Raw genomic sequence first — 19138 nt, 5'->3', positions numbered from 1 at the left:
AAGGAGTGACAACACTGAAATGTGTGTGAGGAGGAATCAATTGGCATAATGATTAAATTGGGGAGAAATAGGGGTAAAAAAATATTGGCTACTCTAATCTTAGAATACAAATAAAAGAAAATACTTTAATGTTCTTGTCACTTACGTTCCTCTTTTTACTTACGTGTTTTTATGTTTCAGGTCCACCTGGTCCCAGGGGCCCAAGAGGGGACAAAGGACCCCAGGGACTCAGCGGTCAAACTGGACAGAAGGGGGAGAAAGGGGATAAGGGTGTGCCCGGTTTGCAAGGAACGAGAGGAGAAAAGGGAGCTCAGGGACCACCGGGCCTGCCGGGGTCAAAAGGTCAACCAGGCTCCCGGGGCGGCCCCGGATCCAAGGGCTCCCGAGGGTCAGGGGGCAGGGCGGGCCCCCCCGGAGCTAAAGGAGAGCCAGGCACCGCCGGGCTGCCCGGGAGAGACGGACAGCCCGGCCCTCAGGGCGCACAGGGCCAGCCGGGTGTCCGAGGACCCATGGGTCCCGCCGGTGAGCTGGGGCCGAGGGGACCTGTGGGGCCCGTGGGGGCACCCGGACCGCCCGGACTACCGGGGATCCCTGCCCGACCGCCGCCACCGCCGATGTCTCTGGGCCCTGTGTCTCTTCAAAGCGTTGCCCCTGCCCCGACGCTGTCGGCACCAGGTGAGCCCCTCACCATCATTTCACATACTGTTACTTTGACTTTGACATCTTTATTGATAATAAAACATAATGTAAAATGACATACATTGTCACACCATTATCGAAAGGATAAAACACAAAAAAAGCCAGCGGCTTATTTCCATTGCGGTCCTTTCATATGTATGTGCAAATGATGTTGTGTTGCATGATGTGATGTGTATGTGTGTAATTGCACTTAATGTCTGACTGTACCACGTACTGCTGTTTACATTTCTGACTAATAAAGAATTCAATCAATCAATCAATGGACCTAACTATGACAGTAATAACCTGCCCGAGATGATTTTAAGTGCTTTATTATTGCTCTTCATTGCAGGTTGCCCTGCTGAATGGGTCAACTATAGAGACAAGTGCTACTTTTTCTCCAAAGAGCTGCACAGTTTTGATGACGCCAAGGCAATCTGTGCATTGAATCACGCCTCACTGTTGATCATCAATGACATGGAGGAACAGGTACCTGAGCCTAAACAGGAGGAGTGGGCACTGAGGAAGAGTGGGCACCTCAATGTCAAATTGGCTATTTGGTCCAAAATGTAAAAACATTTAATATTTGGAAAATAGTCGTATGTAATATAAAGTATGCGTGATTAGAACATGATTGAACATTGGACAATTAAGGACTAATATTGCTACAATTGTCTTTAACAAGAAGTTAAAGGTTATATTTAAGTCTGATAATGATGTACCTTGCATGTTCACATTCGCCAAAAATGACAGATTTTCAAAAACAGTAAATGATTTTCGTTCAGCAATGTGGTATGACGAAGTATAAATTAGGCTTCAAACCAATTTTCCATACCTTTTCCTGGAAATGGAGGCTTCCCCTGCAGACTACATGGGACCTCAGTGCTGTTATGATAAAATGTGCAGTGGTGGAAAAAGTACTCACAGTTGTTACTTAAGTAAAAGTACCAATCCTGCAATGTAGAAATACTCTGTTACAAGTAAAAGTCATTAATTAAAAATGTACTTCAGTAAAAGTACAAAAGTATAGGTATCAAAATGTTCTTAAAGTACCAAAAGTAGAAAGTACTCATAAGCAGAATGTCCCATTTCACAAGTTTTCAAATGTATACAATGTAAAAGTAAAAAATACCTAAAGGTTCGACTCAAATACAGTACTTGAGTAAATGTACTTAATTACTTTCCACCACTGGACCTCAGTGCTGTTATGTAAAATGTGTCATTGCTCTGTAATGCGTGATGTCATTGGGTAGAAGTTGTTGTGACTCGGTGCTTTTTGCCGTGTCCCTCTCTGACCCCATGCAGAAATGGCTGAAGAAGCAGACTACAGGGAAGGGTTACTTCTGGATGGGGCTGACAGACAGGGAGGAGGAGAACGTGTGGCGGTGGCTGGACGGAACCCAACCCACCTCCACGTGAGTCTTAACAGCAAAAAGAAATGTACATATCGTCGCTGTCGGGCAAAAACCTCCTATCTCCATATTCTAACTTTAGCTCAAAAGTAGCAGAACCGCAAGCTCAGAACGTGGCACGAAGCAACACGTTTTGAGCTTGTAGATCTGCTAGTTTTGCTATTTTTGCATTTGAATCCTGAAAGGTAACAGTTTGGAGGTTTCCACCCGACAGAGACGACATCATAAGGCTTCCTCTGAATGAGGACAGCGTTGTTTATGGGTTGATCACTTTTGTTTTGTTTATTTTTAGTTTAAAATGCACTGCATAAAACCCCTTAAAGTTGGGGTTTACTGTATGAGGACCAAATAGATAAAAGTACTTTAAATTGACTTTAACCACTTAAAACGGCACTAAGTAACCTTTTTTTCATGAATAAAATGTAATTTTGTCCAATCTGTATGGTAGATGTTAATATAATATAACAATTTGCTAAATTTTGAGACCATTTGTTGGATTTGTGTACCATTTCGCCTCTAGTGGCTCCAATTGGAATGGTGTATTTTCATAAATTAACCGTCTTTGGTAGTACTCAGCACTCAGGTTAAAACAAAACCTACAGAACCCACACAGTACGTTCTGATCCAAAGTGTTTGATTTATTGTTCCAGTCTCTGTGGGTGTTCTGCTAACTTGTACAGAGAAGTCATAATGTGTTGTTACTGCCCTCTGCTGTTTGCCTGCAGAAAGTGGAAGCCTGGCCAGCCTGACAACTGGAGCCACGGACACGAGAGAGGAGAAGATTGTGCGGGGCTCATTCATGAAGGGCTGTGGAATGATTTCTTCTGTGAAGATCTCATAAGCTACATCTGTGAGAAGGAGATGGAGGGCGGTGAGTGTCTCTCACTAATATGACTGATTCCTTTCCTGCATTTTATTTGAGCTTGTTCACATGGCATGCTTACAATGTATATTGATTTATTGATTTATTGATTTATTGATTGATTTTGGTGACATTACATTCCTGACAAGTACTTTCCTGACATACAGTCATAGCATCACAGAGGATAAAAAAAACATAATAAAGGACTTATTTCCAGTGTGGTCCTCTTCACATAAAAACAATTTACAACATAACAAACAATAACACAACAGTACAGCAACAAATATTCATTAAAAAAACAGAATCCAAGAATTGTGCGGTAAATACATTTAAAACAATATTAAATGAAGTGCTAAGTGCCTTAACAACAGTAGTACATATTATCATTTCATCTATCACAGTTTATCATTTTAAAGTACGTACACCTGTCAGTCTTTTAAAGTGCATATTTTAACATTGAACAATCATTCGGGTAATAGCAGCAGCAGGGCAAAGGGATTATGTATATTATTTTGACAAAAATAAATTACCTATTTTGTAGCCAATTTTTAAGAGCTCAGCTTTAAAGGTGCTCAGATAAGCACTCGGAGAAGCCCTTGTTTATGTATTTGTGCTGACTATAGGGCTTGATAAGCTTCCTTGTGCATGGTGTCATGCGCCAAAAATAGCAGACATGCTCACAACGCCTCGCGCTGCGAGCATTGCATTGCAAAGAATCTGCTATTTTGAGTGTGCGACACTTGCACGCATCTAAGTAAAAAATCTGGATGAACAATCTCTGAATTTTTCATGGCTTATTAATGCATGGATTAATGCATTAAAATGTAAATAAATAATAGGTTTTCTACAATATAAGCTTGTAGATATCCTATTTTCAGTTATTACTTATTTTAAGATTTGACAACTTCAAGATAAGAGTACTTGAAGTTGTCAAACTAGCGATAGAATACATGTTCAATCTTCCAGAAAATCTGAATGATCTCAGATATTTCATAAAAGAAAAGGTTAAAGTCTGCAATTTCTTCAACTTCTTTTGGTACGGCTACCAAAACATTATACCAATTATTTTACATATTTTTCTTGTTTATGAAACAGAGCGCTGTGGGGGGGGGCTCCTTTCACACTGTTTCACAAATCGCAGATTAGGACATGGCCTTAAGAACATGATCTATTTTGCTTTAATCCATGTTAATGGCATTGCCTTTGTCTTTCTGCAGCGGGATCCCCTGGGTCATAGCACTGTCCTGACAGGCAGGGTGTACTGAGCAGCTAGATTCCACTCACACGTGTCACTGGTGCACTGACCACGCACATGGACATTATTACATATGGAGATAGAAGAGGGACAATTTTGAACTGAGCCCACGGCACGAGCATGAGCAAACCTCTTCTTCGCACTGGTGACCAAATCCTGTTCTCCTTCAAAATGAACTCAGTTTCACCATGATGTTTTACAGCATGTGCAATACAGCTGCAGGACAATCACAGAATGTGGAGAAATGTTGTTGTTTTTTTGTTTTCTTTCTTTCGTTTTCTTTTTTTTAAAGCAGCACTATGTAGTCTGGGGTATCAGTGGCCACTTTTGACACAAATAACATGGCAGCCAACGTCTTTGACTTCATTACCCATGAGTCTCTGCAAGCATGTACGGCGAGGACGTGCTGTGATTGGCCAGTCTTCGCTTTGACTGGGAGTTCTGCCTTGGTGCCTTGGCAAATGCTAGGATGATGAAACTCATTGTCTCCCCTATACATAGTAATACAGTCAAGCCCCTAGCAGGGACCCCCCTTTTGTGGGACATAATATGCTATATAGTTTTTATTTTTAAATCCATAGTGCTGCTTTAATCACCAATTGATTTATATTCATATTTTGCATTGTTTTTTTGTTTGTTTTTTATGACTATTCCACATACAACTGAATATCTGAATGTATATTTCATAGTACTGCAGTTCTTTTTGTAGGATATAAATTCTATAAAGTCAAGGGGACTCACCATAGTGCCTTCAACAGTTATGTATAAAGGTGTGATCTTGAAATCGTGCACAAGCATTTGCAAAAAATATGTTGCTGATATGCTATCTTTGACAAACCCACTACCGTAATCTATTGAATGTCTGTCTGGCTATATAGTACCTTTTTTAATATCACTTACCCAGAGTCAGAATAAATGAAGTATTTACACATGAAATGTCTGAAAATCAGCTTGATTTAAAGTTGAGACTGCAAGTTTACAAACATAGTATTACGTATATGGTATTTTATAGAACATGGGAGTTGTTTGTTACTGTTATACATGTACATTCAGTAAGAGATTAGATAAAGATAAAGAAAACTTCAGATCTTGCCTACCAAACATCAAATGTGCCACTTTGCTGCGCTCAGGGAAGTCATGTTTCCTGGTATTGTTAAAAACACTCAAAGTGTAAACAACACCACAAAGAGACAGAGGAAACCACCTAATACAATGATGAACAAAACCCCACAAATAAAGATGTAAAACCAACAATGCGCTTATGAGCTTGTTTTCCCATCTTTGAATTTGCATGCAGAACCATATAGATGGAAACATATGATCCTAAACTGTTACTTTTCAGGATTCAAATTAAAAAATAGCAGATCTACAACTAAGATGTAACTGCTATTTTTGATACTTTTGTGTGACACTGTAGCATGATCAAGTGGGGCATTAATTTATGAAAAAAACACAAAAAAAGTTATAATATGGAGTAAAGAGGTTTCTGCCCGACAGCAACAATATAGATCTGTATTGGTTCATATATCCATCACAAAACTCAACTCACAGCACTATTGAAGAACCTATAGTTTATTTATTTTGCACAACAAGTTATTTTCATATATTTGCTGTTGGTTTTGAAAAATAATACTATCGGTAGTCCAGTGTTTTTTTTTTTTTACATTGATCTTTATTGTTTTTTTTCTCTCTAGCCCAGATCGCAATCAAGATGTTAGATTCCTAGCATCATGGGCTAGCCGGTATAGTAGTGCATTTGTCTAACGTAACGTAAGTCAGTACAGTTTCTTCCAATCATTTCACATCCTGTTTACCATCTGTAGTTCTACTCCCAATCACACTCCTTCAGCAGCACAGAAGATTGAAATGATCTCATCGTAGCACCTTTAATAGGAGGCACTCTAAACTCTAGATTCTTTGTCAGCGACATGGACAACAGCTTGAACAAACATGTTTATAAAAACAACAAAACTGAAGACCGCGATTACATAAAATAATCTCCACCGCTGTAGACTTGTTGTAGTCTATGACAAGAATCAAATCTAGTTTTAAGATGCACTCCCGTAAATTATTTTGACATGGTAAACATCAAAGCGACATCACAGAGAATAGGAGCAGAGTGAAGCGGTCTGAGCAGTGACTTCATTAATTCATTCATACATACATACATTCATTCATTCAGTTTCAGGCTTGGCTTCAAAATAGATGCTGTATTGCAAACCAAGTGATACGAGAAGAAATGAAATTGTCCTTAAGAAATTAAATCTATGCACATAAATCTAGCTGGTGATGTCATTTCACATTGCTGTGTTCACAAATAAGGCTTAACAAACGTACACAGAGGAAGCAACATTGCCCAAATGTCTGTTTATTATTGAGGTATAATATTGCTATGCATAACTTTTCATTTGAAACCTTTTCTCTAGAACCTATTGCCACATGCTGTTTACGTATAAAATCAATGGTTGAAAATACTTAAAAATATAAAACTGCCAATTGATTAAAAAAACAGCTCAAGGGACACCGTTTCTTTCTCCTTTTATTAACCTTTTGCTAATACACCAAAAGTGGTGACCAATTGAATTCTGTGACACCGCTCACTCTCAACTGCGAATTTGACAAATTTGCAAAACAGTCGAGAGTAACGAGCAGGAGTCGTCTTAACAATAGTCTATATGTGGCCTGTGACTTGCAATGAACAACCACACTAAACCAAATCTCTTCACATCTACTAGCCCCTCAGCTTTGTAACATAATTTGATGGTCACTAATTTCGGTAAACACAGAAGGTGGGTGCAGTGTCTTGCATCAGTCATCAGGGCAGATGACTCTCAGGCATCAGGGTTCAACAAGGCAATAATAGAATGTTTGGCTGGTGGACACAGAATTCAGAAGGGATGTATATCCTATCCACACTGATAACAGTGACAGCAGGAACCACAGTGCAAACTGCCAGGCTCCCACCTCAGGGTGACAATTCCAGCAGAATCGGGACTTCACTCCGGTTTCCATTTAGCACCACTGACATGGAGAGCGATCATGTTAATCAATGCACAGATTGCCTAACATGAACCCTCTTCCAGTGAGGGTGATGATGGTTATTGCTGCTCGGTGACAAAAGGGTTTGGGATCGATCGGTGCATGTGCTTATTCCTGTTTGACGTTGGTTATTTCGGTAAATGTCCACATCAGTTGGATGGCTTTCTGCAGACAGTGGTATTGTCGGGTCGGTTGTCAGCCGTCTGGCTCTCCTGACACTGGTTGATGAATAGATGAACTGGGGGAAGCGGTGCCAAAAGGTGGTGAGTGTCGGGGGCGAGGGGGGGGGGGGGGCTACGGAGGCTGGCCTGTCCCGTATAACAGCCAGTTGACCGGAGAGGCGCGGCCGGCTATTCATCCTTCTCCACTATCACCTCTCCAAGAAGCATCCGTCTCCTCTGGCGAAGCATGTGGAAGTACAGCTGAGGAAACACTGAGAGAGAAAAACAAAAAAATATATTATGTGTACAGGTGTCATCATGTGTGTGTGTCTTAATTTTGCCAAAATAATACTGTACATCTAAAACACTGGCTATATGTAAGTAGCCTTGCGAACCGTTACTCCCGAGCAACATGGCCCACAGGTGGTTTTATCTCCTTGTTTTTATATGATAATGCAAGTGCTCAGTTAAGTGATGGATAAATGGTTCACAGAGCAACCAAATATTGCACCTGTGTTTATACTGTAACAAATATGTGCAGAAATATGAAGTAAAATGTTCCTTACATGGGATGTAGGACAGCATGACGATGATGAGGCAGTAGTAGTAGTCAAATGAGACGTTATACTTGTTGGGGAGCCGCATAGAATACATTCCAGATCTGCGCACAACTGGCAAAGCAGCGTAAATGGTGAACAATTCTCCGATCACTCCAAGGGGGTACAGGATGATGAAGAAGTTGTATCTAGAAGAAAAGTGAGATGGAGATCTTAAAAAGCTAGTAGTGTATGCACACAAAGACACACAGTACATGCACCCATCCAGATTTGCGGTGGTTAAAACACTTGCATGCACTTGCAGGAAGTTAAATAGTCTGCATTGCGCGCCTTTTCCCAAACCACTTTATGTGAACCTGTTATTTTCTTCACACACTGACAGAGGAGGCAGTGACATCATCGATGGGGAATCCAAAGCTAATAGAAACTGCAGGCCTTCTCTTCCTGGGAAGCTAGCATGCTATAATAGAATCCATTGTTCTTACATTGATAAAAAATAATGTTTGAAATTACCAAAAATTACCTCCTGATGATGTCACTGGTAGGCGAGTTTTCTTCATTATTTAGTGAGGACCAATTATATGAAGATAGATTGAAAATGGGTGAGGTGGTCCTTTAAGGACGTTTGCAAACAGTCTCAAAATTAATCTCCTTGTACACTAGTAGTGTAGTGTGACTGACAACATAGTTTGTTTGTCATTTGTCATTCTGCCAGAGCACCACTCACCACTGAACATTGCCAGACACAGTAGAGGAGCGGAGCATGTCAACAACAACTCCTCCTCCCTTAAGTTATGACAGCATGATTCTTCTACATACAATGTGGTGACTCAGGGGCTACGAGAATCTCAGTGTTTACTCCAAGAATGCAAAGAGCAGCCTTAGTGGGTGCGTCTCGGCGGATGTCGAGAGAAATGTCGGGCGAAACATTCCATGACCAAAACAGTTGGTCTTAAAAAGAGGAGCAGCTGAACATGAGCCCCCTCTCTCTGGGGGCCTGTGGCCTCGTCCACGTGTTTAAGGAACCCCTGAGAATGCCAGGTGGAAGGGTGGGGGAAGTACAGTAAGAACTGCACTGTGTGAACTGCACTGCACTGCACCAAGAGTAAGAGGCCACTTTTTTGTAAGCTATGTTGATGAATTGCATACATACAGTAGGACCACAATGGAAACAAGTCCACAACGGAAACAAGCTCTTTTTGTAACATTTTTAAAAGATCTTTAAAGTGTTTGAAAAATGTTGGAATAATTTTGATATTTTTTTTTTCAAATGTTCTCTTCTGTGGGATCCCTGGCACAAAACATTTTCGGACAGGGGTCCGCGGCAGAATACATGTCATTTTGGGGGTCCTTGGCACAAAAGAGTTTGACAACCACTGATTTAGGCATTTGTAGAATCGGCCTCAGGTCTTAATGGGTTAATGTCTTACTGTACCACGTGCTGTTTACATTTCTAACTAACAAAAGTATTCAATCAAATCAATCAGAATTAGAAAGTACATTTCACTAAAAACAGACATGCTTTTTCTACAGAGCAACTGAGAACAAAGGTACAAACATTAACCTCTAAGCACACTTCTAGTCTTTGAGAACCCCTGGACAGTGCTACTGTATATGTCACATGATCCATCTCCAAAGTGCATTACTTTGAAGTGAGCCATCTCTGCGCCGTGAGATGCCGCCGAGCCTGTGTTTTGGATGGCTGTCCGTGTGTACAGCTGACCGTTCCGTAACACACTACTCTAATTTCATCTCATCTCCTGTGACAGAGAGATATGTTAGGCCAGAGTGCCATGTCATACAGTAGGTGCTTCTCATACAGTAGGCCAACATTATGTCACACAGGGGCGACAGCTGAGAGATTTGATGGTTATTATGGTTATAAAAGATGAATTTAAAGGGAGGTTTTGGGTCCATCTTTAGATGTGCTTTTTGTGTGTTCCTAATGAATGTTGTAGTCTCGGTAGAGCACTGCTAAAATCTACGACAACATTTTAGATTGTCTTCTGGAAGTTAGGGGGACAAAACAAATGGAATCGAAAAGTTGAGTGCAAATGTTAATAAATTCAGACAAAATACTGGAGTTAACATAAACAAAAGTTAATTCAATCCCCATTTCAATTCTAATATAGAGCAGTGGTTCTCAAGGGTTCTTTGAAGGGGTTCCAAAGGGACCCTTACAGGTCTGCAACTCTGGGAGTGTACAAATGGAGCCAAATGGACTGTTACGGGTCCATTTGGTTCCATTTGGTTCCATTTGTGCACTCTTAGGGTCCTTGAAATTAAAACATTTGAGAACCACTGATATAGAATGATGAAATCACGTGTGTGGTGTGGGTGGTGGCTGATTTAATCAATCACACCTGGCCTGAGTCAAAATAATAGACTCTTGGCTGGGTGGGACTACACACCTGTTGTGCATCAATCTACTGCATTGCACACAGGATGAATAGCCATCCCCACACACACACACTCAAGGATAGCCCCTGTTAGGACATTTTACAACTGTTCTTCTTGGATCCAAGAATGTATAGTATGCGTGGGCGATACAGAATCCACTTCAGTTTATAGGCTACATAAGACATGGAAAGCAGCATGAAGGTACAGTATGGTTCTCTACAGCACTTCAACTGCAGACTGGTTTAGACTTTTGTTTACCTTTTGTTACTAAATGCATTATCTCATATACTCACTATATCATCACAGCACAATGTGAGTGTTTAGTTCACAAAATGGTTAGAAGAGGTATTATATCACTAAACACACTCATGCTACTTCTCACTGTGACAGTCTCTCTCCCTAACATACACAGCTGTACTGCTTCCTGGTGAAAAGCCAGTTTAGGCCGTTGACCACATTCACACTTTGAATATGATTAAGAGCATGTGATGTGCATATCGTCTCTGTCGGGTGGAAACCTCATATATCCAAAACTGTTACTTTTCAGGACAAGTAGCAAAAATAGCAGATCCACAAGCTCGAAACGCAGCGCAAATGCTTTTGTGTGACGCTTGTAGTATGATCAAGTAGGCCGCTAATTTACGAAGAAACACAAAAGGTTAGAATATGGAGATGGGAGTTTTCTGCCCGAAAGCAACGATATGGTCAGTTGAAGGAAGCATGGCAGAGGTGAGAACACCAGAGTATAGGTTAAAACACACTCGGAAACTTTGTGTTCAGCACAGAAATCATGCAACGGCATCATGTCCACCTGGCCCATTTGACGAAGTACGGCAGGTGTTTGAGCAGGTTGAATGTGTAGTAGGAATATCGGGTAATCTCTGTCACCGTCCACACCACCAGGAAGAGGATTACGCTTTCTTCGTTCTGAATCTTTATGACATGGCAAGGAATAACGGTAAGCAATAAAAGGGTAGGAAAGAATAAAACATTGGGATGGTTAGGAGAGAGCAACAGTACTGGACACTTTGATAGTTACCTGTCTGATGCTGTTGGTGACAAACCAAACCATGAAGATTCGTGAACACACTTGAACACCGGTTACAATCACAGAAGTCCTTATAAGTCCTGGAATAAAGTTTAAAAAAATTATAAGAAGAAGGAAACTAATAAAAGATTGGGGTCAGTTTTTCCCCTATATAGTTTTAACAGTGGTGTGCCACCACTGCTTAAAGTTGAGCCCCACTTTGTTTATTTTTTTACAATGGAGGATGATTCCATCTTATATTTTATTTTTTTTGTGGCATGATTATATAATACACACACATAATTATTTTCCAAATTCCTGATTCCTTACTGTGCACAAAAGTACTATAAGCCTTTTTTTCTCGGCGCGTGCCTGTTCACCACCACTGCTACAACTTCATCCTAGGGGAAACACTGTTGGGGTGTAAATGTATTTTGCAATGCAGAAGTCTAGCTGTGTGTTTGGTTCTGACAAGATGTAAGTAGGTTCATACCTCTGGCTTTATGGTCACAAGCTCACAATGTGTCGCAGATGTGACACGTTGTGAGCTTGTAGGTCTGATATTCTTGGCCGTTCTCTTTTCTTAAAAACCTATATATGTTTTTCTCTTTTCTCTGACTTCTCTGAGTTTTAGGACCCTGAGAGGCACTCGAGAGTTTGCTGTGTAAAAGGTATTGTACAACACCTGATTTATTGTATGGACAATTTTCCTACTACTGTACCTGTGTTAATATAATAGTAATATTTCATTTTAATTACACTGCCTTTAGGTTTGCTTTCCATGCATGGAATATTTAGTGAAGCTTTGTTATCTGGACCAAACGTGATGTAATAATGGACCAAACATGTGGTGTAATAAAAATGGGGAAAAAACAATAAACATAATATAACAGAGTAAATTTAAAAAGAAAGATAAATACACTGTATAAATCTCCATACTTCTGTTTTCACATAGTTCCCCCCCAAGAAAATATTCAGAACATTACATACCGATTGCACAATGTCCCACCTGTAAGACAAGATTAGATAAGAATTAGTAATGCTACCTAGAGTATATAGTGTATCACCCCCTTCACTTTGTGTCACCTTTGTTCGATAGATGCTAGTTTACTATGCAGATATACAGTTTCTTGGTCACTTTATTTTATGTATCTATTTACCAGGGACAGTGCACATTAATCAACATTTCAGTTTTCACATCCATGTACAGTAAATGAGCCAGAGTTAGCAAAGAGCTCATTTTCATCTGTAGTCTCTGAGCAGGCTGTTAAAAGTGGTGATATAACTATCAATACAAAACAAGTAAACATAGAGACAGGTATAATATGAAGGATGACACCAGTGACAAATTGAGCTGATAGTGATTACAAGTTTGGTTTGCTTTAAGCCATCTCTTAAAGTTGAATGTGAAAGTAAAATAGTTGGTGGTCTCTCTTAATTTGGAAGCAAGACTATTCCAGTGACGGGAGGCTCTACCAGAGAAGACTGTTTGACCAAACATACTCCGTCTGTATGGTACAATACGGTCCCCTCTGGTAGTTGCCCTTGATGCCCTGCCACCACTTTCCCTTCGCCCTATGAACTGGCTCTTGTTCGACCACAAGAAAGAACTAATTAGTGAACCGTGCTGCACCGTGAAACATACTTCACAGGTTCTGGATTCGTTTCCATACGCTACATCTCGGGTTAGGATAAGGTTCTCAGAACCTAATTTGGGCCCTGCTCAGGAGGTAGCACTAACCCTAAGTTCTGGGAACATAGAACTCAGAATTTATACTGTCAAAATCTTATGAAAATTGCAAAGAATAGGCAGAAAATAGCCCATACAAGTTGAAACGCATCGTGTTGCAAACTTGTAGGTTGGCTATTTTCTCTTTTTTATTAGTATTTTATTTTTATGCAGTACAGGGTGGTTTTGGTTATAAAAATATTAACATAAACAAAATAAAACATCACAGAACTTCATGGGGTCTGAAAAGTTTCAGGTTCTGCGTTACCCTTTGTAGTGGAATAGAGCCATTAGATTCGTTTTTTCTTGACCACAAATGTTCCAATTCATTAATTAGGCTAAGCTAGGTTAATTGTTTACTACTGTATATTGTTGTCTCTGCACTGTACTTATGTGACTATCTACTTTGTTGTTTACTGACTAGAGTTCATGCCTACTCTTCCATGTCACACACATCGCTCTGGAAAAGAGCATCTGCTAAATGCCAAAATTGCAAATTGTAACTCTCTACTCTTACCAAAGAACTCAGCTATTGTATGCTATCTATAGCAGCATTTAAAGTACCATACTGATGTCAATACATTTCATTGTCTATTCATAGCTTACTTACTTCCAATGAACCATGACCATCACAGACACTTGCTATTAAGACCGCATTTCAAACATTAAAACAGGTCACCATAAGTCATAAGTTGACTTTGTTGCTCTTTGATTTTGAGGAGCTGTATAAAAAGACCGTAAACTCAAATCTGCTGTAGGTCTTACCTCAACTAATGCGAAGGTCTGGAAAAACTTCAGTGTCCTTGCTATACTTTTGTACAGACCCCGGTGTGTGCCTTTTTGCAGGTAGAAGCGCATCATTGTCAGAGCCAGGACCAGCCACCTGGGGAGGAACAGGTCATATTAGATTACTGAACAATAATGGTTGACAATCGAGTGTATAAGATGTTGGGGGCTGCAGGCTGTAAAGAATAGCCTAATTTGCAAAGCATTTTCCCGTAACACAGCATCATAGCATTGATAAAGAGTGGCTGCCACCACCCAAAATAACTTCGGTGCATGTGATAAACCATTCAAGTAAAAGTATGGACAAAATGGACATTACGTTTTTCATACCATAATTTTATATTAGGCTAGGGGGATCCTCGTCTAACCATTTTTGCTAAATTGAAAGCCGTGAGGCAATTTCCTGAGTACATGTGTTTATTGTTGTTTATTATTTCACTGCATGTTGCTAAATTATAGGCAAGCTGGCCAATGCAGTATTTACACCCACATCAGTCATAGACATTCTCTGTGCATTTCATGCAAAGTGGGGCCACAGAAATACACTAGAAAGTGGTCTGTGACTCCAAACCGTTTGAGAAACAAAATTAGAGCAAGGGTTCCCAAACTTTTCAGGCCACGACCACCCAAAATAATATTTGAACTGGGGACCACCCAAAATAATCATATTTGAATTGGGGACCCCCCACCCGGACAAGCACTTGGAATTGTAGGCATTACATTTAGTTTGACTTGGTTCCACAGATAAACATTGTGAAAATAGTTCCCAAACTACAAGCCCCCAACAACTCGCATGAGGCGTTGTGAGCTTGTAGATCTGCTATTTTCACACTGTTTGCCTCTTTCTTGCTTCTCACTGTTTGCCTCTTTCTTAGGTAATATGCCATCTGTACAACAAAACTGTTAGGGAAGTACACCTGCAATACAAGTGAATGTGTTCTTCAGCACTTAAAACAACCCAGCATGACTGAGGTCTGAGGAGTAGGGTTGGGATCTGGAACTGGAGGAACCGGAATCGGTTCCATCACGGAACCGTTTCTGGAACCGGTTCCATCACGGAACCGTTTCTGGAACTGGTTTTATCACACTGTCAGAGCTGGTGTGTGGACTTCACGTCTGCTATACAATTACAATATGGTTCTCAAACTTTTTTTAATTCAAGGACGGGTTCCATTTGTACACTCTCAGAGTTACAGATGAACCCCCTATAGGAACCGTTAAAGGGAATCGTTAAGGACTGTTGAGAGGGAATCATTAACACATATACCGCCAATCGCGCATTAATGCGATCTAATAAATAGCACGCTTGTCCGCCAAGATCGCATTAATGCGATCTAGTGATTAATTGGGGTTTAATCTGTTATCTCGCTATTCTGCTTGTTTTTCATTCTAGGTTTCGAGTTCCACTTACTTCACCCACACCTGGATCCGGTTTCATGACTCGGGTTCCGTTTCCGGTTTTCATTTTTTTCCCCCCAGTAATTTTCGGCCAGAATAGGGAAAGACACGGTTTTTCACACGGTATAACAAACTAACGGAGAGGTCCACTTCTATAATTAGTCCAGGGGCCAAGCCATATTTTGGTACCACCTAAGGTGACCGTAAAGTTTTTGTATTTTTGTCTTCCTACATGTCTCTAGTTTATATTTTGGTATGATAACCCTTCCAATCTTGTAGCTTAATGGCAGTTATCACTACTTACCGGCTAATGTATCCGGTAGGAGACACAAAGTAGAATCTTTGTGTCTCCTACCCCGGGCATCAAATTATTGCGACAAAAAACAAAATATATCCATGTATTCAAGGCTTCATGGGGTGTGCAATTGATAACTTCTCAGATTTTTGGTATTTGCTTAAAAAAGACTGCTTTCCATAAGCTTGTAAAAGTTGACCCTCCTTCGGTCTAGGGTGGTCATAGCTGAATGGGTAGAGAGTCCCCCTGAAAAACTTAAAGGAGGAGTTCACCCAAAAAAATATTTATTTTCTATCAATTGCACACCCCATGAAGCCTTGAATACATGGAAATATTTGTGAGTCAGCGAGCTGATCAAGCTGTCTATTTGCTGCTCTCTACTGGCAGATTTGTGGTATGTGTTTAAAACCGCACTCAGACAATTTATTTGAATGAAAAATTACAAAATAAAAAAACACGCAAATCGCTGGCAGAGGGGTGAGTACATTATGAATAAACTCTGGCAGTCAATTAAGTGACCGGAATCATTAAAATCCTTAAAGATCCCAACCCTAGACCCTGGAAGCACTTCACTCTGAGTCTGACTGTGAATACAATGAGAGCATTTCTCCAAGACCCCAATATGGTTTGTGGGGATTCTGCAGCAGAGGGGTTTATTTGACAATCTGAAGAAAAAAAAGAATACTTTTGCTATTTGAAACTACACAAGTAAATATGACAAAATAACTAAATGCACCGTAGAGCTATTTGTTATGTGAAGTCATTCTCTTGGCATAAATTAGGCTACTGAAACAATGTTGCTGCAATATCACAGTTTTGGGTTGTTGTTTCAATCTGAAATTGTGTGCTATAGTATTGGGCTGCGCATGCGCCCAATACTAGCACGAGCTGTGGGGCTTTGTGAGCTTGTAGATCTGCTGTTTTCGGCAGAGAGGTTTGGTGTAGGGAGGGAAAAAGAGCAGTACAGAGCAAAAGGTCAAGTTTACTTAGTATTGAGGGTTAAGTGGTTAGATGTCTGAAACATTGAAACCAACAAACAAATTTACACTTATTTAACACTGGTGACAGTGCTGTCAAACAAGTCTATGAAGCTATCTATGAAATCTATGAAAAAGTTTAATGTGCCACACAATGTTATTATATGTAGTGGGGGGGGGGGGGTCCCTGCTTCATCTCTCTCTCTCAGCTAAGGGGTCCTTGGCCTAAAAGTTCAGTTCAAAGAAAGCTGCTAAGTCTGTATAATACGATGGAAACCCACCTAAAAACCCTAAGTGATGCGCGCTGGACTGGCAGTGTGTGCCAAGATTAAGAATGAGCATTTACGCATAACTGTGCCAGTGTGCCAGTCGATGATGTTTAGGACGCGAATTGATCATCACGAGCAGACATAGTAGAATAACTCATGTTGATTCTAATTTGTCATAGTTTTACCAGTTTATTATTATCGCACACTGGCACAACAATAATCCTCAACTGCGTAATGGTGCGCTCGTTTTGTACTGTAGCGTAGTTTAAAATGTGCCAACTGAGCGTTTCACTCAGTGTTGCCATATCCGCTAATTATAAGCGACTTTAGGCTTCTTTTTCTGTGAAGTTTCTGGTATTGGTGGTTGCAGTTATTTGGGCTCGTTTCTGAAGTCAGTCAGTGTAGTTGCTTTTTTTGGGCTTGCTTCCTTAATGTTGTTTAAACCAGTGGTGGTTCTCAAACATTTTCATGTCAAGGACCCCCAGATTAATATGTAGGCTATTTATCCACGGACCCCCATCTGAAAATATTTTATGCCAGGGGGACCCCCCCATACAAGATTTGTGTTAAAATGTTCTACAAGCTCACAGTGCGTCGCATTCGCAACCTGTTGTGAGCTTGTAGATCGGCTATTTTCAATTAGTCATAGTTGCTTCTTTTGGGCTAGTTTTCATAGACCTGGTTGCTTATTTCTATCGCAAAATCTGGCAACACTGGTTTCACTCCCCAGTCAGTCAGAGCGGATCTCCAGTGTCAGCGCACCGTCTATACTTATCACTGCAACTGTCTGAGCAGCAGCGTGGCCATGACGCTGACACCATACATACGATCGACCCTATTTGGAAAAGGCTGGATCTGCACCGGCCGTTACTTATTGAAAAGTCTGATTCTTTTAGCAATCACTCAGAATAACAGACACACTTTCATTGCAAATAGTATTTGGCCTCGACTTTTCCTCCCACTTTACAGTCCTGCACGTCCAACTGAACCGCTGCGTCTCGGCATGCCTCTAAATTGAGCCGCAGAATGGAAACGTCTAACTGCCACTAGACACGGATTTAAACGGAATACTCGCCCCAAATCACGCTCGCCCCCATTTTCTTTCGCGGACCGCTCGCTTGAGTTTAGGGTTAGTTTGGCATAGTTTTACTGGGGTTAAGTTTAGCAATAAGCTTAGGTTTTGGCACCGTTTTACTGAGGTTAAGTTTAGGAATACGATTAGGTTGATGATGCATAGTTTACTGAGGTTATGTTGAGGAATAACAGGTGGCGATCGTTCCGAGGTCGCCGGGATTTGCCCCGGGACGACTGCGTTTTGGGGCGAGCGTTTTTAGTATTCGACACACGGACCTATAAACAGAAACACGCTCCATGCGGAGACGGCGAGCGGCTCTCAGGGAGTGGCTAGTTATTAATCAGCCAACACAGGGTACAATAATAATCCACATTACCCGGCCGTCATGGTGATGTTGTAGAACGTCAGCCATGCTGTAGCGACGGCACTTTTGGTTCTTCTCTTGTTGTTGTGTTCCTTGTCTTCCACCGTGCCGTCCTCCTCGCCAGACGCCATGGTACCCGGGCCAGAGTGGGGGAGTCAAAAGGCGGTGCGCTGTGGGCAGCTGACAGCTGGCCGGGGGCTGCGAGAGAGAGACAGCAGGGGTCATGAGTGGCGGCCCGTCAATAGAGGGCGCTACTAGTGCGCCGCACCACAGTGGTTCTCAAACTTTTTCGTGCCAAGGACCCCCAAATAGACACTTATTAGACCGCGGACCCCCATTTGAAAAGATAAGCCAGGGACCCCCATAAGAGAAGATTTTTACGGCTCTCTAGCAGTGATTTCAACCATTTTAATTTCACGGACCCCCAGTTTGACATGCATTAGGCTACGGAGTAGGCTTACGGACCCCCATTTAATGGCATGAATGTCTCTGGGACCCCAATTCATATTGTAAAATCAATGTTAATTTAACTCTGAGAGTGTACAAATGGAACCAAATGGAGTTAGACCCATACGGGTCCATTTGGTCCCTGTCCATCATTTAGCTGGGGACCCCCTGGAACCCCCTCAAGTACCCCTGGGCCCGGGGGTCCTCGGACCCCACTTTGAGAAACAATGCTCTAGATTGAATTGATTGATTGGATAGTTGGATACTATATTAGCAGTTTGCAAAAAAAAAGCACAGGGAAGTACAGTTCAATACAGGGTCTGCTAAGAGGATTTGAAACCCAAGAAAGCCTATGGCTTGCTTCCATTGGGGTCCTTTGTACTCAATTCATCGAAACATAATGACAG

The 19138-nt window shown here is 41.2% G+C and overlaps 2 protein-coding genes across 3 annotated transcripts in view; one reads left to right on the top strand and one right to left on the bottom strand.

Annotated features, from left to right (window-relative positions):
* Positions 1–5967, top strand: part of LOC311038933 (collectin-12-like) — a gene marked incomplete at its 5' end in the record, with an annotated part of 53069 nt that extends 47102 nt beyond the window's left edge. For both annotated transcript variants that reach the window (XM_084048563.1, XM_084048562.1), the window contains 5 exons: positions 181–675; positions 1031–1167; positions 1984–2093; positions 2816–2961; positions 4170–5967. In XM_084048563.1, the coding sequence (XP_083904689.1) occupies positions 181–675; positions 1031–1167; positions 1984–2093; positions 2816–2961; positions 4170–4189 (908 nt within the window). In that variant the 3' untranslated portion in view covers positions 4190–5967. The remainder of the gene's footprint in view (positions 1–180; positions 676–1030; positions 1168–1983; positions 2094–2815; positions 2962–4169) is intronic.
* A 592-nt stretch (positions 5968–6559) lies between these two features.
* Positions 6560–18466, bottom strand: hacd1 (3-hydroxyacyl-CoA dehydratase 1). The gene is made up of 7 exons (XM_084048564.1): positions 18297–18466; positions 13886–14003; positions 12382–12400; positions 11404–11492; positions 11176–11297; positions 7974–8152; positions 6560–7679 (listed from the first exon to the last, which is right to left on the bottom strand). Exons 1-7 carry the CDS (start codon positions 18413–18415, stop codon positions 7597–7599), a joined length of 729 nt encoding a protein of 242 aa, XP_083904690.1. The 5' UTR covers positions 18416–18466; the 3' UTR covers positions 6560–7596.
* Positions 18467–19138: the final 672 nt, after the last annotated feature.

This window comes from Gymnoscopelus microlampas, assembly GCF_963454915.1.
Source record: "Gymnoscopelus microlampas genome assembly, chromosome: 22".
Classification (NCBI taxonomy): domain Eukaryota; kingdom Metazoa; phylum Chordata; class Actinopteri; order Myctophiformes; family Myctophidae; genus Gymnoscopelus; species Gymnoscopelus microlampas.
The sequence above is the reverse complement of the archived record's forward strand: the minus strand, read 5'-3'. Positions and strand labels throughout refer to the sequence as shown.

Coding starts and splice junctions, on each gene's coding strand:
- hacd1 (XM_084048564.1), bottom strand. CDS start 18,415: ATGGCGTCTGGCGAGGAGGACGGCACGGTGGAAGACAAGGAACACAAC. Junction 11,298..11,403: donor TCACCAACAGCATCAGACAG/GTAACTATCAAA, acceptor CATGTCATAAAG/ATTCAGAACGAAGAAAGCGT. Junction 7,680..7,973: donor CATGCTGTCCTACATCCCAT/GTAAGGAACATT, acceptor TTTCTCTCTCAG/TGTTTCCTCAGCTGTACTTC.